Below are 24,976 nucleotides of genomic sequence, written 5' to 3'. Positions count from 1 at the left end.
AATTTAATGAATATGTAGAAATGGAAGACACTCAAAAACAATAGTTATTTCATTTTAAATAAGGATGATGGTTCTGCACCATCAGATGTTTATAGTTCATTGAATGAGGTTCTAGTTGATAGTAGATAATTACCTCTTCCTTACCAGAGGCAAAGTGTTTCTCATTCTGCAGACACCTCTTATGAATGGCCACAGGAGTATGAGACCAAGACAGCATGCCAAGATCAGTTTGGTTTTTAACGATCTTTTTAAACAACTGATTTTCTATTTTTTCCTATTTAAGTGCAGGAAAATGTATACCTTAAAATACACAGAATCATGTCACTGGCTGTTATTCTGACACTTTAACTTTAAAGGGAAAGCAGAATGATCGTACACTGAAATGCCATCAATGGCATTAGAAAAGGATGGGGATGAAAGATGTTCCATGGTCATTTCAACTGAAGCATTTTTGAATTTCGAAGAATTCTACTTATTCACTGTTTTCCCTTGAAAACTATTCTCTCAGTTCCTTGTCAGTTAATGATGCTCCTATTATCCTAGCTATTTCACCTCTTCCACCTATTTCATAAGGCCTATCAATTCTATCTTTCCAATCTCTCTCAAATTTGTCTCTTCACTTCCAAAGCAAACTGCCACATACCTCAATACTTCTCACCTGCACTATGGTCTTCTTATCCTAAATGGTCTCCCTGCTTCTAGTCTCTTCAAATACTAATCCAGTTCAACCAAAATACTACTTTCAGATTAATATTACTCGTGTACCACTCTCATCACGCCGCTCTTATGTGTAAAAGCCTTCCAAAAGTAGGTTGTGACTCTAAATGGAAAAATGTTTATGGTGCATTGAGCAGAAAAACAAAATTCAAAAGTAAATAAATCTATCATCACAAATATTTAAGACTGTGTATGTATATCAATAAAAATTATAAAAGAACACAAAAAATTAAGAGAATTAATTTTAAAAGGCCTGGGACTTGGGGTTTACCAATATTTCCTATTTGTTGTTATAATGACTTTTAAAAAACAAATAAAATCTTTCAGTGACTATTTATTACTAATGCACCATAAAGCTTAACCTCTGTAACCTGACTCCCAAACCTACCTTTCCAGCTTTTTTTCCCATTCCTTCTTTTCACACAACCTAAAATTCCAGACCAACTGAACTATCCCATTTCTCACATGGGTTCCTGTACTGCTTGTTCCCAGGCACAGACCACTGCTCACATCACATCCGCCAGCTGGTGTGCTTTTTTCCTCCATTTCTGTGTGTCCAAATCCTACCTATCCTTTCCAGTTCAGTTCAAATAATACATTCTTGACAAGACTATCCCTGATGTTTCCTTCCTCAAAACTCCCATAAGCATTTCATCTATTTCTCTCCTAGAAAATGTAGTATGTTCTACTTTGTATTGTAGGGTATGTGTGTGTGTGTTCATGTGTGTAAACAGTAGCCCCCTTTATAGCAGGGATGTTGTTTTAGACATCTTTGTATTCCACACAAGGCATAACACTGTCTTTCTGAACAAACACGTAAAATGAGTAAGTACTTTCAAAAGGATAGCAAGGTAGGAAGACAAAAAACCAACAGCAATTCCTAGTTTTATTATTTTTCCTTCTTTTTTTTCACTCAGGTTTAATTCTTAACTTAACCTTCTTACCTGAAGATACGTTATTCTCCGCTGGACCAGGTCTGTCAGATCTTTGGCCTCTTTTTCCCGCCAGTCACCTGCTCCATCTGTCTGACTGAGGTAGTATAGATCCGTCATTATAGACCTATTAAAGCAAACAACATTGGAGGTCTAACTTATTCATACTGCTTCACTGGATTACACAAAGGCATATAAAGAAAGCCAAATTCTTCATAAGAATTAATGCTCACATTGAGGCAGTACTCATCTTTTATTTTCTATCAAGGCTGTGAAATTCAAAAATTAGTCTCTGTCATCTAAGATGCATTCCTGTAATAAATTTTTACTGTTGAGAAAACACACTTTTTTTTCAGGCCAGTCAGCTGCACTTGTTTCCTAACACAAAAAGCTCTCTAGAGATATGGGGGAAATGAATACCCAAAGCAAAGAATTAAGTAGATTATCAAAAGGGAGAGAAATAAGTTCATGTTAGTATTTGAATAGTACCTCTTTGTTCTCTATTATCATTTTATGCCCCTTTAAAATTTTCTCTTCGTATCTAAATACTCTGAGTAGTTGAAAAAAGATCAGAAAAAAATTCTTAATTTAAAAATTAAGAGACAGGGCTCTTAAAAAATGATCTAAATCAAGGGCCCGCAAACTTTTTCTTTAAACACCCAGATAGAAAATACTTTAGGCTGTGTGGACCTCTCTTGCCTCTGTAACAGGAAAGCTGCTATAGAAATATGCAAATGAATGGGTGTGGCTATGTTCCAATAAAACTTTATTCACAAAAACAGGCAATAAACCAGATTTGGCCCTTCGGCCACCATTTGCTGATCCCTGGTCTAAACTAATAAATGATTGTTAAGATACTTTCCACTCTATGTATTATATTAGCATCAGTAATTTCAACTGAACTAAAATCCCCAGTAAACTAGGAAAAGAAACTTTAGGGCTGGTGCAGATGGTTATATTTATATTACATTAATAAAAACAGTGACTTGCATCTAGGAAAAAGAAAAGTAAAAAGCAAGCCCCTCTGTTTCTCTAATGTCCCCCAGCAATTTGTCAGCAAATATATAGCAAACTTCTGACCACATATCACCACCAGCACTGTTACCAACTGAACCACCATATTCTTTCACCTGGATTACTACAATAACCTCCTAATAGGTCTCCCTGCTTACACCCCTGCCTACGTCTATAATCTATTCTCAATACAGCAGGCTCTGAAAACATCAGTCAAATAATGTTACTCCTTTACTCTTAAATTGAATTGGCTTTTTATCTCACTCAGGGTCAAAGCCAAGTTACTACTCTGACGTACAAGGCCCCACACAACATGGGCCACCATTGCCTCTTTGATCTTGTCACCTACTACTGTCCTCCTTGCTTTCTCTATTTCAGCCATACTATTCTTGTTGCTAACCCCTGAAAATACCAGGCATGCTCCTACCCTAGAGTTTTTATATTTGCTCTCCCTGTCCTGGAATGCTCATTTCTCAGATACCCATGAGTAACCCAAATGTCCTTCAAATTTTGCTCACATATCACCTTCTCCATAAGCATTTCCCCAATTACCCCACTTTAAAAATCCAACATCCCATTACCACCACAATTTCTTGGCTTTCCCTCTCCTCCTTTCCTGCTTTATTTTTTTTCAAGCAATTATCTTCTAATATACAGTGATCATTTACTTTTTTAAATTTTGTCTCATTTAAAATTTTATTTAAAAAATTTTTTAACTTCCTTATTATTTTTCTCCCTCTACTAGAATTTAAGCTCTATGAGAGCAGGGGTATTTTTTTAATGATTTTTTTTCTTAATCAGAATTCAAACAATGTTGGTCTCAGACAAAACATTCAATAAATATCTTTGAATAGATAAATGAATAAAAAAGTAACAAAAGAAAAATCTTCAAGAGTTTTAGATAATGAGGTAATAGTGATAATTTTTATCTTTCACAAATCTAATTTGGTGGTAGAGAGGTTTGGTGAATAATCCTTAACTAGTTGCAGCTCCAACTTCACCCCTTCTCTACACTCCATATTATCTTCTCTGTTCTAGGTATGCTTAAGAGTATGGATTATTTGCTTGTAAAAAGAATAGTTAGAAATTTACTTATATTTGCCAGAAAAGTTATATGAAGGGGTCTTCAAATAGTTCATGAAAAGATTCATATTATCTTTTAATTCTATTTTTCCACAAAAAATAAATCATACATACACTTCTAGAAATCACCTACAATGATGGTGTTAACTACAAACATAAAGCATTAGCTGGAGGTTCCAAGAGTACTTACAGAAAACTGATCTATAATATTAAATAAAAAGAACAACAATGAACATGTATTGAGCTTTTATTATGGGCCAGATACCTATTCTAGGTGCTTTATATCATTTCATTTCATCATTTCATTTAATCCTCACTATCTTATAAACTAGATTTTAAAAATGTAAGGTACTGAAAGGTTAAATAATTTGCTCAGAGTCACAAAGCTCAAAAATGGTAGAGTGGCAGTGTTATAACACCAAGCTCAAGGGTTCTGATCCTCACACCTGCCAGCCACCACCACCAACAACAACAAAAAGCCAGTGTAAGAATTCAAACACAAGCAATGCGATTCTAAATCTCAGGCGAATATTAAAGTAGGAGGTCCAGAGTACAGTAATGTACAGTCTATTCAATGTAAATATTCAAAATCAAAAAGTGAATCAGAGAAGAAAGCTTTGGGATCAGAGAGATCTACTCAGTTTTGGCTCTACCTCTTACTATCTTTGAGTCCTAAGGAAGTTATTTTGACATCTCTGAGACTTAGTTACTTCGTTTTAAAATAGGTATCATAATACCTTCCATACTGATTTTTTAAAAAGGATTAGTGATAATATACACAATGTAGTAACATATGTGGATACATGTGGTAACTAGTTTGTTTTTGTTTTTGTTTTTGTTTTTGTTTTTCCTTAATGCTAGAGGCCCTCAGAGAATTGTTTCAGAGCTTTTACCTTGTGTCTGAGAAGGACCTACAAATAATTCTACAACACAGAGGAAGGATCCATGGATATGGGTGACACTGATAGGTGGTACTGAAGGCCAATCGTAAAAATGATCCAATAACCAGTTCCCTATGAGACCCTGACGAAGGGGATTGATCAATGAGAAGAACTCATTTTCAGATGATAAAACCAGCCCTCAACAACTGCGATTTATCTAGGAGTAGATGACACAGTCCTAGTAGTTTTTTATTCCTAGTTCTTAACTAGATACTAAGAACTACAGCCTACGGCCTAAAGTCATACTTAACTATCACAGAAAACCATTAAGAGATACACATGATTAACAGAAAATACTTGATAATAGCCCCTTTGAATAAAGCAAAACTATTAATAATACACAAATAAAAATTAAAAACCTTAGCCACAGTTTAGAATATTCAGCCTAAATTAATAGTGGAGCAGCTTTGAACAGTGCTTTGGAATGAAAGGGTCATTTATGAAGCATTTTAGGCATTTGTTTAATGTGTCAAGGACACTCTGCAGCTTAGCTATTTCCATTTTATCATTTCTAAACAGGGAAAGAGTCTAGTATGTGATGCTTTTTCTAATTTTATATTTGTTACTCTCACCTAAGATTGAAAACATTTTCTTTTCATGCAAAAGACATTTTAGCTCCAAAAACCTAATCTAAAACTTACTGCCACCTTAAAAAAGTAACCTGTAGTCTTACACACTGAAAAGTCTTTCAACTTTTAAGTTTTTTCAGATTACAAAACTGAGTCCTTTGTGGACTATTATGTACCCTACAGTATTCTTTTACAGTTCCTGGGGGAAAAGTAACCACTTGATAGAGTTTGGATGTGTTGTCCCCACCAATACTCATGTGGAAATGTGATCCTGAATGTGGCAGCATTGGAAACTGATTGAGTCATGGGGGTGGATCCCTCATGAATGGATTAATGCTCTCCCTAGGTGGGGGGATTGATGAGTGAGTTCTCGTTCTATTATTTCCAGTGAGAGATGGTTGTTTAAAAGACCCTGGCACCTCCCCCCCCTCTTGCTTCCTCTTGCCATGTGATCTGCTTGTACCAGCCAGCTGCCTGCTGCTTTCCACCATGAGTAGAAGCAGTCTGAGGCCCCTACCAGATGCAGCTGTCCCAGAATCATAAGCCATATAAACCTCTGTTCTTAATAAATTACCCAGTCTCAGGTGTTTCTGTTGTAGCAACACAAAATGGACCAACACAGAAAATTGGTACCAGAAGTGGGGTGTTGCTATACAGATATCTGAAAATGTGGGAGTGGCTTTGCAACTGGTTAATGGGCAAAAGTTGGAGGAGTTTGGAGGAGTTAGAAGAAGACAAAATGATGAGAGAATATCTGGAATGTTTTAGAGTTAAATGGTTAAATCATTGTGACCAAAATGTTAATAGAAATGTGGACAGTAAAGACCATGTGGGTGAAGAGGTCTCAGATAGAAATGAGGAATTTATTGAGAATTGGACAAAAGATAACCCTTGCTACACCACAGCAAGGAACTTGGCTGCATTGTGTCCATGCCCTTGGACTTTGTGGAAGGTGAGACTTAAGAGTTGTGAATCAGAATGTCTGGCAGAAGAAATTTCCAAGCAGCAAAACATTAAGGAAGCTGCATGGTTACTTTTAAAAGCCTACTCTGAGTTATGGTGGCAAAGGCATGATATAAAGGCAGAATTTAAAAGGGAAGCAGAATGTAAAGATTTGGAAAATTTGCAGCCTGGCCATGTGGTAGAGAAGTGGAGAGCAAGAGAAAAATGCAAGGGTAAAGCAGATAAACTGATTGCTAAAGACAGTAGCTTGATGATGAGGCAGCCAAATGCTAATAACCAGGACAATGGGGAAAAAGCCCTGAAGGCATTTGAGAAGTCTGGAAGGGTGCCCCACCCATCACTGGCCCTGAGGCCTAGAAGGACTGAGTTGTCCCAGAGGACAGATCTGGGGCACAGCTGCCCTCGGCAATCTGTTCCCTGCATCTCAGCGGCTCTGGCTGGAGCAGCCCTGCCTCAAACAGCCCCAAGTGTGGTTTGTGCAGCAGCGCTGAAGAGTAGAATCCTGAAATCTCAATGGCATCCATGGCGTGTTAAGTCTGCAGGCCACAGGACGTGAGAGCAGTGGAGGTGTGGCAGCTTCCACCCAGATTCCAGAGGATGTATGGAAAAGCCTGGGGGCCCAGGCAGAGACCTGCCGTAGGGGTGGAGCCAGTGCAGAAGCCATCTCTAGAGCAATGCTTAGCAGAAAAGTGGGGTCAGAGCCCCCACAGAGAGCCCCCACCAAGGAAATGTCTAGCAGAGCCAACACAGCAGGGCTGCCAACAGGACCCCAGAACTGTAAGGCCACTGGCAATGTGCAACACAGGCCTGTAAAAGCTCCAGGCACCAGCGCAGCTCAGTGGGCTGTGCACAACAGAGATGTGGAGGTTGAGCTGCCCAAGGCTATGGGGGCCTGGATGCTTCATTGTGTCCAGGATATAGGACTTGGAGTCAAAGAAGATTATTTTGGAGCTTTAAGATGTAATGTCTGCCTTGCTGGGTTTCAGACTTGTTTGCGACCTGTTTCTCCTTTCTCTGGACTATTCCTCCCTTTTGGAATGGTAATGTGCACCCAGTGTCTGTTCCACCACTGCATTTGGCAGTAGATAAATTTGTTTTTGATTTTTACAGGTTCACAGCTGGAAGGACTTTTGCTTTTGTTCTCAGATAAGACTTTGGATTGTGGACTTTTAAGTTGGTGCTGGAACAAGCTAAGACTTTTTTGGGACTGTGGGATGAAATGACTGTATTTTGTATGTGAGAGTGACATGAGTTTTGGGGGGCTGGTGCAGAATGATAGAGTTTGGAATATGTTGTCCCTGCCAAAACTCATGTGGAAATTTGATCCTGAATGTGGCAGTGTTGGAAACTGATTGAGTCATGGGGGTGGATCCCTCATGAATGGATTAATGCTCTCCCTAGGTGGGGGGATTAGTGAGTGAGTTCTCACTCTATTAGTTCCTGTGAGAGCTGGTTGTTTAAAAGACCCTGGCACCTCCCCTCTCTCTCTCTTACTTCCTCTCACCATGTGATCTGCTTGTACCATCCGGCTGCCTGATGCTTTCCACCATGAGTAGAAGCACCCTGAAGCCTGTGCCAGATGCAGCTGTCCCAGAATTGTAAGTCAAATAAACCTCTGTTCCTTACAAATTACCCAGTCTCAGGTATTTCTGTTATAGCAACATAAAACGGACTAATACACCACCCATATGAAATTGTGAGTTGATCACGGAAGAGAGTTCTTTAACTGTAATAGTGCTACATTGCTCAACTAGAGGTTTTAAAAAAATAGTTCTCAGTTATATAAGCCTCTTTCCTATCACCGTCATCACTCATTATTCTTCCTATTTCATAGGTTTCATCATATCAGTACACTGTCATTTGTTTTTCCTACCCATCAAATAAAAGTGATCACAAAAACTTGTTGCAAATCTCAACTTTATTTTTTATTTCTTATTTTTTATTGAAACATAATTGATTATAGATATTTGTGGGGTACAGAGTTGACTGTCAATACCTGTGTGCAATATGTGATGATCAAATCAAGATAATTAACATATTCATCATTATAAAATGTAATCAATCTTTGTGTCCATTAACCAATTTCTTGCCAACCTCCCTCCCTCTCTCCCACCTCTAGTAACCACAATCCTGTTCTCTCCTGAAAGTTCAATGTATTATTACGATCATTCTTTCTCTCCCTCTCTCTCTCTCCCTCTCTCTTTCCGTTTTAGCTTCCACTTATGAGTCAGGACATGTGGTATTTCTTTTTCTGTGCCTGGCTTATTTCACTTAATATAATTTTCTCCAAGCTCATCCATGTTGCTGCAAATGGCAGGATTCCATTCTTTTTTATGGCTGAGTAGTATTCCACAGTGGATATATACCACATTTTCCTCCTCCAGTCATTTGTTGATGAACAATTAGGTATCTCTTCAACATGATGATTTCCATTTTGGGGGATATATACCCAGTAGTAGGATTGCAGAATCGCATGGTAGTTCTTTCTGTAGTTGTTTAAGGAACCTCCATACTGTTTTCCATAATGGCTGCATTAATTTAAAGTCCTACCAACAGTGTAGAAGGGTTCCCCTTTCTCTGCATCCTCACCAGCATTTTTATTCTCTTTGTCTTTTTGATAATAGCCAGTCTAACTGGGGTGAGATGATATCTTAATGTCATTTTGATTTGCATTTCCATGATGATTAGTGAAGTTAAGCATTTTTTCATATACCTGTTGGCCATTTGTCTATCATCCTTTGAAAAATGTCTATTCAGCTCCTTTGCCCACTTTTTAATTGGAATATTTGGTTTTTTACTATTAAGTTGTTTGATTTCTTTTTATATTCTGGATTTTAATCTCTTGTCTGATTTATAGTTTGCAATTATTTTCTCCCATTCTGTAGGTAGTCTTTTCACTCTGTTGATTGTTTCCTTTGCTATGCAGAAGCTTTTTAGATTGATACAACTCATTTGTTTTTCTTTTTTTGCCTGTGCTTTTTTGGGGTCTTATTCATAAAGTCTTTGCCGAGCCCTGCATCCTGAAGTGTTTCTCCTCTTTTCTTCTAGGAGTTTTATAGTTTCAGGTCTTACATTTAAGTCTTTTGAATAGATTTTGGTATATGGTGACAAGCATGGTTCTACTTTCATTCTTCTACATATGGATGTCCAGTTTTCCCAGCACCATTTTATTAAAGAGGCTGTCCATTCCTTGATGTATATTCTTGGTGCCTTTGTCAAAGATCAGTTGGCTGTAGTATGTGAATTGATTTTGGGGTTCTCTATTCTGTTCCATTGGTCCATGTGTCTGTTTTTATGCCAGTAACATGCTGTTTTGGTTACTATGGTTTTGTACTATAATTTGAAGTCAGTTAGTGTTATGCCTCCAGCTTCATTTATTTATTTTTTTGGCTCAAGATTGCTTGGCTGTCTGGGGTCTTTTGTTGTTCCATATGAATGCTAGGATTGTTTTTTTCTATTTCTGTGAAGAATGTCATTGGTATTTTGATGGGAATCACATTAAATCTGTAGATGGCTTTGAGTAATATGGACATTTTCACAACATCAATTTTTCTAAACCATGAACATGGAATATCTTTCCATCTTTTGGTGTTGTCTTTAATTTCTTTCACCAGTAATTTGCAGTTATCATTGCAGAGAACTTTTACCTCTTTGGTTAAATTTATTCCTAAGTATTTTATTTTATTGGTAGCTGTTGTAGATGGGCTTGTTTTCTTGATTTCTTTTTCTGCTGGTTTGCTGTTGGAGTATAAAATGCTACTGATTTTTGTATATTGATTTTGTATCCTGTAACTTTACTGAATTTGTTTATCAGCTCTAAGAGTTTTTCAATAGAATTTTCAGGGTTTTTTTTATATATAGGACCATGTCATCTGCAAAAAGGGACATTTTGATTTTATCTTTTGGATGTCTTTTATTTCTTTCTCTTACCTGATTGCTCTGGAAAGTACTTTCAATACTATGTTAAATAGGAGTGGTGAGAGCAGGCATCCTTGTCTTGTTCCTGTTCTTAAAGGAAAAGCTTTTAGCTTTTCCCCATTCTGGATGATACTGATGCTGGGTTTGCCATATATGGCTTTTATTATGTTGAGATACCTTCCTTCCATAGCTAATTTGCTGAGAGAGTCTTTATCATGAAGGGATGTTGAATTTTGTAAAATGCTTTTTCTGTATCTATTGAGATAATCACATTTTTTATCCTTGATTTTGTTGATATAGTGTACGATGTTTATTGTTTTGCTTGCATCCCTGGGAGGAATCCCACTTGATTATGATGTGTAATCTTTTTGATGTGCTGTTGTATTCTGTTTGCTAATATTTTGTTGAGGATTTTTACACTTAAGTTCATCAGAGATATTGGCCTGTAGTTTTCTTTTTTTGTTGTATCTTTGCCTGGTTTTCATATAAGGGTCAGGCTGGCCTCACAGAATGAATCTGGGAGAATGGGCTATGTTTCCGTTTTTGCAATTGTTTAAAAAGGATTGATATTAATTTCTTTTAAAGGTCTGATAGAATTCAGCATACATTATAACAAAACCTATGGGATACTGCAAAGGCAGTACTAAGAGTGAAGTTTATTGCAATAAATGCTTACATCAAAAGAATAGAAAGACCTCAATAAACAACCTAACATTACAACTCAAAGAACTAGAAAAAAAAGAACAATCCAACCTCAAAATCAGTAGACAGAAATAAGATCAGAGCTGAACTAAATGACATAGAGATTTTAAAAATGATACAGAATATCAATGAAACAAAAGGTTGGTTTTTTGAGGAGATAAACTAAATAGATAAACCATTAGCTAAACTAACTAAAAAAAGAAGAGAGAAGACCCAAATAATGAAAACCAAAAATGAAAAAGGAGGGGGGGAAGAAGATATAACAACCACAATTACTTGAAGTTGATACGACAAGCAAACAGAAAGGACATTGTTGGGGGGGAGGGGGGGAGGGAGGAGGGAGGGAGGTTTTGGTGATGGGGAGCAATAATCAGCCACAATGTATATCGACAAAATAAAATTTAAAAAAAAAAAATGAAAAAGGAGACATTACAACTGATACCACAATAATACAATGAATCACTAGAAACTATTATGAACAACTACATACCAACAACTTTGAAAACCTGGAGGAAATGGATAAATTTCTGTACACATATAAACTACCAAGACTGAAACAAGAAGAAACAGAAAAGTTGAACAAACCAATAATGAGTAATGAGATTGAAGTAGTAATCAGTAGTCTCCCAACAAAGAAAAGCCCAGGATCAGATGGCAAATCTCAAAGTTAAATATCAGTATCATTTCTGGAAATGTAGTACAGTGGGATAAATAACCAGTCTATCAGCAAATGCCTATTGAAGGAAAAAAAAGGAAATTCAATATGCTCTCCTTGGCTTTACATTAAATCCAACAGGTGTGTACACACACACATACACACACACACACACACACACACACACACACACAGAAAAAAGCACTACAATTTCATTGATAATCATTGTATAGCCTCAAGTATGTTAAAAATTGCATTAGGCCTAATTTAGAGGGGAAAGTCCTTTGAAATATAAAAATGGCATGATTTATGCTTTCATGTCATAGGAATCAAGCCATTCCTTTACCACTGGGAATGAAAGCAGATCTTTATGTTTTTTAATAAATTAGAAAACATAAAAGTGAATGTTTTACCAAGTTACATCAGTACTAAGTATTGTCAGTAAATTACTCACATTCATACTAGTCTCTGTGTAGAAAGCAGAATAACCAACCAACTAGAAGACTGAACATCAGGGCTGGCCTGCGGCTCACTCGGAAGAGTGCGTTACTGAAAACACCAAGCCAAGGGTTAAGGTCCCCTTACCAGTCATCTTTAAAAAAAAAAAATACTGAACAGCAAAAAAATGAAAAATAAAAAAGTGTTCATTAATATTTTATGAGAATGCAGTCAGGGTCTCAGTATAGGTCACTCTACTTCACAGTCCACTAAAAGTAAGCTTGCTTTCTAAATTTTTTTTCCTTGGTCTCCCCATTGGAGACCATGTAAGGAAGACAATTAAATAAATCCAGGAAACAACTTTAAATTCAAATTAGTTGTTTGCTGATTTAATCATGTTTGGAAGTTACCATCCTGCAAAATTTATTTTTTGGCCAAAGACATGAGGATAATCAAAGCAAAAAGTGTTAGTTGTGGCCCATTACTGGAAAACATGATGACTTAAAACTATTCTGCAGAAGCCCTGGGTTTACAGTGACTGTATCTTGATACCAAATCTCCTAGAAAAGTTCTAAAAGCTGGGAATCTGGCTGTCTTGGTTTTGACTATGAACATATCAAGGAATCTAGTAGGTGGGCAGTGACTCTAAATGCCTTGTATGAGGCCAGGTCATGGTTTGGAAATACAAACCCAGGCAAGGTACCAGCAAAACAGTGCTAGGCATTTGAGTATAGGATATAGATGCCTGAAGACAATGAGAATAGAACAGAATTTATGACTCTGAGAGCAAGCAAGGTAAACCAGGCATCAAAACCTCTATTTCAAAAGCTGGCTACATGATTTTTGATTTTGGTATTTTCTGTTAATTTCTCTATTCTGCTATTTTAATAGTTCATAGAACTCTTCCTTAAAAAGACTTCTAGTCTGTCTCAATTATATCACTGAGGAACTAACCACAAGGAGGGTTTTTTGTTTATACTTGATTCAAAATGTTAAAGAGAGAAGTTGTACTTGGGGGCCAGCAAAGAGATATAAGTGAAGAAAATCTTGAGGTGAAGGAACTAACATTTACTAATGTAAATGTGACTAAGGAAAGCTATACCATGAAGTCTAATCCTTGGGTAAATCTGGATCATGGGCAAGAAAAATTACTAGTTTTGTCCAAGTTTGCATTTACTTTGTGGTTTGCTCCTGAGGCAGAAATAAGCAGTGCAAAGAATCAAAACATGACCAGGAGACAAGTCAGGGGGAAAAAGCTTCCTATTGCCTCCCTTGTTGTCTCTAGGAGGGATTTTAGGATACTGCCATCTTGACAGCTAACACAAGGTAGGGAAGACTCCAGAAGGGCAACAAAAATACCTTATACTATCATATAAGGCAACAATTATGTTACTTAGTGAGTGATGTCCACTAAGCTTATGTTTAGGTTCCAGGCCTTAAAATTCTTCCTATTGAGCACTTCAACAATCTCCCCTTATCTGTTCCTGCCCTGCAAGGTCTAAAAGACTTCTGTTTATATTCATTTATGAATTTTCCTTATGCAGGTTTGACCAGAACCTACCAGAATCTATAATGTGTCAGGCATAATGGAAAGTGTTTTATATATTTTCTCCAATTTAATCATCACAATGCTGTGCTATAGAAATCATATTCCCATGTGTAGAAGAGAAAATAAAGCTCAGAGAAGCTAGTTATTTAGCAATTAAGAGAAAAGATTTTGGAGTAAAACAACTCTGCTACTTGTGTAAGCTACTTAATTTCTCTATGCTTGAGTATAATCTTAGTTATAAAAAGGGGAGTAATAATGCCTACCTCATATGATTATTGTGTTGGTTAAATAAGACAATGAATGGAGAGTCTTTACCACAGTGACTGGCATGTAGGAAATTCCTAGTAAGTGATTATTTTTAACTTCAAAATCATTCTTGAGTTTGGAAACCACACCCAAAGAGATGTGTAGTGGTTTAAGCCAAAACAAAGCAGAGCCACTAGATAAGACACACTCTTCCATCTGGAGATTTTTCTTCTAATATAAACATTATTTTAGGGGAGAGTGTTCCCTTAAAGAAGATGCAGAATGATTATTTGGCTGATAGAGACTAACTGATGAGCAGAATATGGGCAACCTCATGTGAAAATAAACGTCTCCCCTGTTTGCTCATGAATATTAGCAGAAATGTCCTAGCACCACCTGAAAACAACCCTGGATTCATTAGTAGGAAGATAATTATACAAAAGCCATTTTGTCCAAAGAAATTAAAAACTCGAGAAAGAGTATCCACATATCAGTTCAATGAATGTCTCAATCAAATCACATCTCAAAAAACTCAAGTAAGATCTTCTTTCATTCCTTCCTCTGCGTGTGCATATGAAATAAAACACAAAGAATAGGAGATTTGAAAATTCATAAAACTTAACTTCAAGAGTGAAAATACCAACTCGTTGACCTTTCAAAGAGAGTCTACCTTCCAAAGAGTGAAAATACAAGCTATTAGGCCACAACAATTATGACCAGAAACTTAATCAGATAGATTTAAAAGCTATTAACCTACCAATCTTTCCCTATATAATCAGTCAGATACTGTAACTTATCTGATTCAAAGTCCTTTCCTTTGTCACATAATTCCCCACAATGTCTTTTCACAAATCAGCCAGTTGCCAATCAGCTTAATTAGCCATACATATCATTCATCATTTGGGGAACACATCTAACTTTAGTCTTAGCAAAGATGCTTTACATATTACTGATGATGAGATGAAGCAGACTGGGGAGAAGAGATGAGATTGCTGCTTCGCAAGATTTTTTCTCTATAGCTTCAATCAACTTAGTTGAGAAACAGCTCATCAGCTCTGTGAGCCCTGCTGTCCGTCAGTTTGAGGTTTAATGGTGGCTATAATTTAAAAGAAGAAAGAAGATGCTCGGGAACTGTTTCATAAACTAATATCTGGCAACATGAAGGTGACAAAAAGAACCAAAGCGACGGTGATTAAGTTAAATATGTCTCTGTGGCAAGCTAAAAGGGTGATAAGACCAAATGACATGTTCAGAGGTTGGGGTACAAATCTAAATTGCCATAAATCCAAGCACTGAACCTACAGTTTAATATAAATAATAAAATCACAATGATGAAAACACTAAACTGCTTCTTTCCCTCTCTCTATTTCAAAGAGATAGGCCGAAGTCTATACATGATCAATAATATCAAAACAGCAGGTAAATTTGACTGTATTACTGTGAAATATGGTCATATGCAATTATTAGAATGAAATCATCAATTGAAAATCTAGTGATACTAAAACTTGAGATAAATATAATAGGTAATATTAATATGTTACTTTGCATCAACCCCTAAATTCTTAAAAATCTTCTAAAAGCTTACAAAAGCCAAGGAATATTATTAATTACTATCAGTTGATCACCTAACTGTGGTTGCAGGCACAGATTAGGCTCTCCTAGTTATTAGCTCCCAAGTAATAGGCTAATCAGGTAAGTACACAGTGTTTTGCTAAAAATCTCAGGTAAGCTGAATCCCAGATTCAAACATATGATATTTGGCCCCCAGTTTGCATTTTAATGCCTGGTATTCACAGTAATGAACCATGGGAGCCACATTCCAGAAGAGAAAACATGGTACCTTCACTATAGGGAGCAGTATCAAGTGGGGAAACGAAGGAGAAGAGTCTTCCCTGAACACTTATTGATGTGGTCACTAACCTATAGAAAAATGTGATTTTTACCAGGAAACACATGCATCAGTGGTGAAATCACAAAGAAAACTAGCAATTCTGTAGAGTCTCAGTTCTCAAAAACCAACATCAGCAACATTTAGTATTACTACTACTAATAATAATAATACTGTTTTAAACCCACAGAACACTTCTGACACCAAATGTGTGGCTTTCCACACGAGGCAATTCTCTAATTCTCTGTGGATACCTACAATTTAATTTAACTGTAATACCAACTACCTGGAGCTAGTGCAGAGCCCCACAGGTTAAGGGCTCAGTTCCACAAGACTGGCCTCCACTTCAGATGGCATCACAAGTACTGGGTGTCGAGGGTACCCACATTTCTGTCCAACCTGGCTACAAATTGAGGGTTCCTACAATCCCCTCCTCAGGTTTAATAATTTGCTATGAGGGATCACAGAACTCAGGAAAACATTTTACTTACCTTTACAGATTTATTATAGAGGCTACTATAAAGGACACAAATGAACAGCCAGAGGAAGAGGTACATAGGGCGAGGTCCAGAAGGATCCTGAGTACAGGAGCTCCGTCTCAGTGGCGTTGAAGTGTGTTGCCCTCCTGGCACACTGATGTTTTGCCAACTCGAAAGCTCTCCAAACTCAGTTCTTTAGGGTGTTTATGGAAGTCCCATTACATCAGCATCACTGATTAAATCATTGTTCACCATTGATTAGCACAATCTCTAGCCCCTCTCCCCTCCCTAGAGGTCAGGGGGTGGGGTTGAAAGTTCAAACCCTCTAATCACATAGTTGTTTCCTCTGGCAACCAGGCCCCATTCCTGAAGCTATCTATCTAGGGGCCCACCAAGAATCACCTCATTAGCATAAACTCAGGTACCATTGAAAGGGGGTTATTATAAATAACAAAAGATGCTCCTTTCACCCATGTCACTCAGGAAATTCCAAGAGTTTTAGAAGCTCTGTGCTCTGTTGTGGAACTGGAGATGTAGACCAAATATATATTTCTTATTATATCACAATATCATACTTAGGAACTTGTTAGAAATGTAAACTCTTGGGACCCATTCTAGACCTACTGAATCAGGAACCCTGGGACTGGATTTAGCAATCTATGTTTTAAAAAGCCCTCCAGGTGATCCCGTTGCCTCACTAAAGCTTGAAAACCAGTGCAGTAGTACTTGAAAACATTGTGCAGTGGCACAATGACACACAAAGATCCTTTACAATTAGGACAGAATACTTTGGGCTTCCCCACAGACCTTCCAATTTACCTACGTGTTGGAAAGAGACTTGTCATATGTCTCTATTTATCACTAAGTATTGCATTTCAAATTAGTGGTTGACAAGGACTGGGAATGGCGGGAAGGTGTTGACTACAAACAGACATGAAGAAACTTTCTGGGGCAATAGCAATATTTTGTATGTTAATTGTTGTGTGGTTACAAAATTGTGAGCATTTGTCAACATTCATAGAAGTATAGACCAAAAAGTGTGCATTTTATTGAATATAAAGTATGCCACAATAAAGTTAATTTAGAAAGGGAAAAAGGAGGATCAGTGTTTCTAAAAAACACAGTCCTGGGGAGGGACATCAGAAGGATGGAGGAATAGGAGGTCCTCCACACATATCCCCCCATAGCAATAAGAATTTGGCAACCATCCATGGAAAAAAGTGCTTCTGTGGGAGGTTTTGTACCCAGGTAAGAGCTTGCAAAATCTTAGTAGAGCCCAAGACTGAGGATGGCTGTTTTGAGAGGGCAGGCCCATATCCAGGCAGTAGACTTGCTGACTAAGGTCCCAGCTACAGAACGAAAAATGGCCTTGTCCCCCTGAGAACTTGGGTATAGCTTTATTTGACCCTGGTCCCACCAACAGAACCATCCTCCAAGGGAAGCAGTAGTAGTCATGTTCACCTAAGTACTGGATGATAGGTTCTCCAACCTTGATGCCAACTAGGGACCCTGAAGCAGACCTGTAATTTGGCTGAAGCTCCTCTCAATTGTAGCCAGAAAACGGTCCTGCCTGAACAGGGTCCAGCTGGAAGAAACATATATCCATGCTCCTGCAGATGTTGGTCCCACAGCAGATCCTGAAACAGTCCTGTAACTTAGTTCCAGGGCCTCGGCTGTGGTCTTAGAGCAGTCCTGCCCACCCAAAGAACTGCCAGCAGACCCAATCATCTGTGCCCCCAGAGTTAGGCCTGCAGACCTTAGTTTCACAGCAGATTCTGAAGTGGCCTTGTAACTCAGCTCCAGGACCTCTCAGCTGCTGTCTGAAACCAGGGACATACCCAGGAGACATGGTTGTCTGTGACCCAGAGGTAGGCCTGCCAAACTTGATCCCACTGAGGATTTCGAAGTGGTCCTGCAACCTGGCTCCAACCCCTTCCAGCCATGGTCCATGAGCAGTCCTGCCCATCCAGAGACCTACTGGGAAATACACCTTTTAGCACCCTTATAACACTCCTAGAGGCAGGCCTGCTGAACTCAATCACAGAACAGGTCCTCAAATGGCACTGCAACTCAGCTCCAGTCCCTCTTATATGTACTCTGAGAGCCGTCCTGCCTGCCCAGGCACCCACCAAGATACATATCTACCCATGCCCATGGAAGCACACCCATCAACCCTCGTCTGACTGCGGATCTTAAAACAGCTGTGTCCTGGCTCCAGCACTCCCTCAGCTGCAGTCCAGGGGCAGTCTGAATGAAGACTGTCCATGCCCTTAGAGACAAGCCTATAGATTTCAGACTCAGCTGTGGACCCTGAAGGAGCCTTGTGATTCAGTTCCAGCTCTCCTCAGCTGCAGTCTTGAGCCAGACCTGCCTGCCCATGGACAAACCCTGTGACCCAGTAAAAGCCCTCCCAAGTTCAAAAGGGAGCCATACCTATCTGCACACACAGTAATAGGCTCACTAATTGCAGACCCCATTGTGGACCCAGCAACAGCAATGTGACCTGCCTCCAAGCCCACAAGACTGTGATCCCAGAGGCAACCTTGATAGCACAGGGATCCCACAGGAGAAGTTCTTTACCTGTCAAAACCAGTATGTAAAGACTGGAAGAGATATACAGACTGCTCCCACAGATGTATAGAAACTTACACAAGGCTACACAGATAACAAAAACCACACACACATGACACCACCAAAAGAAAAAAATCTTCAGGAACCAACCCCAAAGAAGAAAAAACCTACAAATTGCCTGGCAAAGAATTCAAAATAATCTTAATAACAATAAGATGCAAGAAAACACATGGAAAACTAAAAACAAAATCAGAAAACAAGGAATGAACAAAAATGAGAAGTTTAATAAAGAAACAGAAATCTTAAAGACAAAACAAAAACAAAAAACCAAGAGAAATCCTGAAGCTGAAGAATACAATAACAGAACTGAAAAATACAATAGACAGTTTCAACATCAGGCTCAGTTATGCAAAAGAAAGAATCAGTAAGTAGACACAAACATATGTCATTTGAAATTAGCTAGCTAATTAGAGGAACAAAAAGAAAATAATAGAGAAAAAGAGTAAAGAAAACATAAGAGACCTATGGGATGCCATCAAATAAATGAATATACAAATTATGGAAGTTCCAGAAGAAGACAAATTGAAAACTGCACAAAATTCATTTAAAGAAATAACAGCTAAAAACGTGCCAAACTAGGGAGAGATGTGGACATCTACATTCATGAAGCTCAAAGGACGCCTATAAGATCAAGCCAAAGAATACTCAAGACACTTTATAATCATATTGTCAAAAGTCAAATAGAAAATCTTAAAAGCAGCAAGAGAAAAGAAACTTGTCACATACAAGGGACACTCCATAAGAGTACTGGCAGAAAAATCAGGCAATAAAAGGCATCTAAATCAGAAAAGAAGAAATTAGATTGTCTCTGTTCACAGGTGACATGATCTTATATATAGAAAACCCTAGACTCCACCACAAAACATTTAGAACTAATACAAGAATTCAGTAAAGTTGTGGAACACAAAATCAACATATAAACATCAGTTGCATTTCCATATACTAATAATGAACTATCTGAAAAAGAAATTAATTAAGTAAATAATCCCATTTACAATAGCATTAAAAAGAATAAAATATTTAGGAATAAATTTAACCAAGAAGGTGAAAGATCTGTACATTGATCTATAAGACTAGATGTGAAAAACTGAAGACACAAATAGAAAGGTATCTGTGTTTATGAATCAAAGGAATTAATATTTTTTAAATGTTCATACTGCCCAAAGTGATCTACAGATTCAATGCAATGCCTATCAAAATCCAATGGCATTTTTCACAGAAATAGAAAAAACAATTGTAAAATTTATATGGAACTACAGAAGACCTCAAATACCCAAAGCAATCTTGAAAAAGAAAAATAAACTTGGAAGCATGATTTCAAACTATATGACAAAGCTATAGTAATCATAACAGTATGATGCTGGTATAAAAGCAGACACACAGACGAATGAAATAGAACAGAGAGCACAGAAGTAAAACTACACACATACAGTCAACTAATCTTTGACAAGGGTGTCAGGAATACAAAATGGGGGAAAGCATACTATCTTCAATAAATGGTGCTGGAAAAACTGGATACCTACATGTAAAAGAATGAAATTGGATATTCATTGTATTTTTTATGTCTTACACCATATACAAAATTAATTCAAAATGAATTAAAAATTTAATCCATATAAGACTGGAAACTGTAAAACTCCTAGAAGAAAACATAGGGGAAAAGCTCCATGACATTTGTTATGACAATGATTTTTTTCAGTATGACACCAAAAGCACAACTAAACAAGTGGGATTTTGTCAAGCAAAAAAGCTTCTGCACAGAAAAGGAAACAATCAACAAAATAAAAAGGCAAACTAAGGAACAGGAGAAAATATTTGCAAACCACATATCTGATAAAGGTTAATACCCAACATACATAAGGAACTCACAGCAAAAAAAAAAATCTGATTAAAAAATTGGAAAAAGACCTGAGTAGACATTTTTCTAGAGAAGACATATAAATAACCAATAGGTATATGAAAAGGTGCTCAACATCAGGGAAATGCAAATCAAAACCACAATAAGATATCATCTCACACTTGTTAGGACAATTATTATAAAAAAGACGAGGTAACAAGCGTTGGAGGGGGTGCAGAGAAAAAGGAACACTTGTATAGAGTTCTTGGGAATGTAAATTGGTATAGTCATTATGGGAAACAGTATGGAGGTTCCTCAAAAAATTAAAAATAAAACTACCATAAGATCTAGCAATCCCACTGGGTATATATCCAATGGAAATGAAATCAGTATCACAAACAGGTATCTGCATTATATAGATAAACATTATTCAGCCACAAAAAGAAGGAAATCCTGTCATTTGTGAAGACATGAATAAACCTAAAGGGTATTATTATAAGTGTAATAAGTCAGACAGAGAAAGACAAATACTGCATGATCTCACTTACGTGTGAAATCTACAAACTTCAAACACATAGCATCAGAGAGTAGAAGAGCGATTGCCACAGGCTGGGAGGTAGGGAAAATTGGGGAGATGGTGGTCAAAGAGTACAAACTTTCAGTTATAATATGAATAAGTTCTGGGAATCTACATGGTGACCACAGTTAATAACACTGTATTGTTTTCTTGAAATTTGCTAAGAAAGCAGATCCTAAGTGTCCTCATCTCACACACATACAAAAATGCTAACTATGTGTTCATTAATTTGATTATGGCAATCATTATACGATATATATGTATATCAAATCATCACACTGTTCACCTTGAATGTATATAATTTTTATTTCCTATACCTCAATAAAGCTGGAAAATAAAAATGTTTCCAAGAAAGAAAGACAGAAACCCCTTCTGAAGAAACAAAAACACAGAGGCGTTTTTCCCTATAACTGATGACTCTCTAAACCAAAAATTAAAAGTGGTTCGTAGAGAAGTCAAAATAAGAAAATTGACAGACTCAACTTCTGATTTTTCAGAAAATATAGGCTTTCAGTCCTGAGAAAACTTATACTCTATCCTTTGAGCAAATGTAAAAATGAAATGGCAATTTTTGTGTCATATAAAAATCACCAGAGGCAAACATAAAAGTTTTTTAAAATTTTAATTCTTATACTAAGGATCTTGAAAATGGTCAGCAAGCGGGTACTGTCTATATAATACCAATCTTTTCTATTTGTACATTTACTACTTTAAAGGTTATTTCTCTAATGTTTGATTGTGTTTTTCTCATTATTTATATTGCTGCATTCTAATCTGGCATCCTGGAGTTAAATTCCTACCCTATGAAGTTGTATCGCACATTCATGATAATTTCTGCTTAAGACAGCAAAATAAACTGATTTAGGTACCTTTACATTCCATTTTTGTTTTCAGTAAAGTATTATTATTTAACATATACTAAATGGCAGTGTCAAAAATCGTAATACATTTAAAATAGAGTTTAACAAAAAATGTAACACTGACTTACATCAATTTTTCAGTGGCCCTTTTATTATATTTAAAGAATTATTTTAATTTAGAAAAGACCTTAAAATTAAATTCTCAAGTAATGAATTAAATCTCAAACCTTAAAATTAAACATTCCACGAGAAGTCAATAGCCAAAATTCTCCTTTACATACCATATAGTATATCCAAGTCAAATCCTGTCCAGATCTGCATTTTCTTACAAAACTGTGATAAGTAAAGCACACAAGCTCCATCTAACAGAATCTTGCTTGGAATCAGCTTTACGGTAGAGAAGCATTAAGGACAGAATTACACAGCATTTGGTCTAAAGGTCTAAGTACAGCCTGACTGCAAGCTGGGCTAAATGTTTCAAAGAGACTGTCTAATATGTGCCTTAATAATTCAATGCCCCTTGAAATCCATGCTATCATAATCCATGATAGAAATCCATGCTGTAGATTCATTAATGTTAAAATGATTTAATAAACTGATAGATTTTATTTGTAATTTCACTTAAAACTAAAGCAGAGCAATTTTCCAAATCATTATAATATTGTTGATGATGTTAATATATGAATCTCTTGTTTGTATGGAGTAATTCTTTTCCTCTTCACAGTGGTGGGTTGTGCTAATACAACAATTTTACTTTTACTATTCATTAATGAGACAGTAATGGCCATCAAAATCCTACTGGGAACATAGACTTTTAAATATTATAGGTCTAAGGACAGATTTCACTGTATTTATGACTCTCAGATACATTTTGTTCTGCATGAACACCCCAGCACCAAAATATTTTCTTTTCTATGGAAGATAAACTGCATATTATTTAGAAATGTACAAATAGCAGGAACAAATTTAGGCAGACTTCAGGTTCCTCTTTCTAGTAACTAAATGGAAGAGCAATTAACAGAATGCTCCTGTTTCTCAAAAATTTGTTAACCTTTAATCAGAAATCCTAAAAAGATGCTATTTTAAGGATTTTAATGTTTACATTAGAAACATAACTGCCAGCCTGAGTACGAGTTTCAATGTAAAACAATGCAAAACTGCATGCTCCACTTCAAATATTGATTGTATATGAAGGAAATTTGTAGGAGGATATTTTAATGTTTTGTTGGCTGACACTGCTACCTTCAGAGTTTACTTAGAGTATAAAGATTTCTAGAAATACATTTTAAATAATATTTTCCAGTGATATATTTTGATGAACTCCATTTGGCAATTGTCCTTTGAGACCTCAGGTACTCTCCTGCTCTTAAACATGAAAGTTATCAGTTGGGAAAACAGAATAATTTAATCAGGCCCCCTTGCCTTAGGTCCAGTTGGAGGTGGTGCCATGCATTCTTCGAAAAAAAGTTGTGTGTGGGTGGAGTTAGTGCGCATTCGCGGAGCCACCACCTGGCTGGTGTTGACTGCCTCGGGCGTGCGCCCAGTGCGCGGGCCATACTCTCAAACCTACAAACCTATGACTCCAAGGACCTTTTTGCCTGTTACCTAGCTCAGAGACCTGCATGTGAAGGGTTTGTTACCCAGTCTCTGAACAGACTTGAGGGGTCTGTGAGCTCCAGACCCAGCCCTAGCTCCACAGTACCATTTACCACTGGGCAGGAAAATTAACAAAAGTTTCAGTTTCCCATTCTTAGATTATAATCTTTACTAAAGCCCAAATAAAATATAAAAAGAGAATTGTACCTTTCATGATGTCCTAAATCCGAAAGAAATTCATCTGCATGTCTTTGGAGTTCATTTCCTTCTAAATTCTTTAATTTCTTCAATTCACTCTGTAGAAAAAACCAGAGCTCTTTAGCTCCATTTTCAATCCTCCTTCTTAGGATTTCATGATCCTTCCCCAGACCTGCAGTCAAAGAGAGTAGCAGCATTTCCAACATTTTGAAAAAAGGAAATTTTCAGTTCTTTTTGGTAAAGCCAATATATTGAGGGAGGAAAACTTGGTATAATCACCTACCATTTCTGGTTTGTTTCTTGTAATTTTCAATCTGTTCTTTGGCCTTAACAAGCTGCTCTTCTAAAACACGTATCCTTCCTGTAGCTGGCCCCTGATCGATGGGGCCTTCTGGTATCCTGCAATTCGAGAAAGAAAATTTTAACATTTAGCTTTTAAATCATTCAAGAAAATACATGCTCACTTTTCTAAAGCATATTTATCAGTAACTCTACAAGTCATTGAACCAAATAGCACAAAAGACGGACAAAAGCAAATTTTCTCTTCAAAGGTATAGGATTAACCATAAACATTGTAATGATGATGAAAGGGGAAAAAAGAACAGAAAAAAATAATCTAGCCTACAGATCCACAATCTTGTAATAGTCAAGAAACCTTTAGAGCTGTTTCCTAAAAACTCTCATCCTATTACTTAGAGTACCACCACCAGTGGCAAAGTGGTCAATTTTTCTTTAGTCTTGAGAATAACAAAGGTGAAGGAGAGGGTGAAGAAAAGGCTTAAAGGGAATACAGAAGCATGTATTTGGATATATGAATGTGGACATGTTCAAATAATACAAAGTATTTCTAAATGAAATCAGAATATCAGGCTATACAAATCTGTTTTTCAACTTATGAATTTATAACTTTATATTGCTAAGCATTGCTTTTATAGGGAAAGACAAGAGTGGAAGATGAAATATATTCAAAAAATTTAATGTTCTATTCATTTCTATCAGCAATAAAAAAATATCAGTCAATAGTACAATATGTTGGAACATAGCAGAACCACCCCAGGATCTTTTGCTTATATTATCGACATATCTGTTCAACTTCTTTCCACATTGTGCATATTTCTAACATGTTTTGTATTTATATAACTTTTGGCAGTACTCTGTATTCCATTTTGGCAAAGATAGATTA

At 36.9% G+C, this 24,976-nt stretch overlaps 1 protein-coding gene across 4 annotated transcripts in view; it reads right to left on the bottom strand.

Moving 5' to 3' along the window:
- Positions 1-24,976, bottom strand: part of FUT8 (fucosyltransferase 8) — a 332,924-nt gene that overhangs the window by 108,670 nt on the left and 199,278 nt on the right. For all 4 annotated transcript variants that reach the window (XM_063089805.1, XM_063089804.1, XM_063089806.1 and 1 more), the window contains 3 exons: positions 24,077-24,192; positions 23,803-23,965; positions 1,662-1,776 (listed from right to left, as the gene is read on the bottom strand). In XM_063089805.1, coding sequence (XP_062945875.1) covers positions 1,662-1,776; positions 23,803-23,965; positions 24,077-24,192 — 394 coding nt within the window. The remainder of the gene's footprint in view (positions 1-1,661; positions 1,777-23,802; positions 23,966-24,076; positions 24,193-24,976) is intronic.

This window comes from Cynocephalus volans, chromosome 3, assembly GCF_027409185.1.
Source record: "Cynocephalus volans isolate mCynVol1 chromosome 3, mCynVol1.pri, whole genome shotgun sequence".
Classification (NCBI taxonomy): Eukaryota; Metazoa; Chordata; class Mammalia; order Dermoptera; family Cynocephalidae; genus Cynocephalus; species Cynocephalus volans.
The sequence above is the reverse complement of the archived record's forward strand: the minus strand, read 5'-3'. Positions and strand labels throughout refer to the sequence as shown.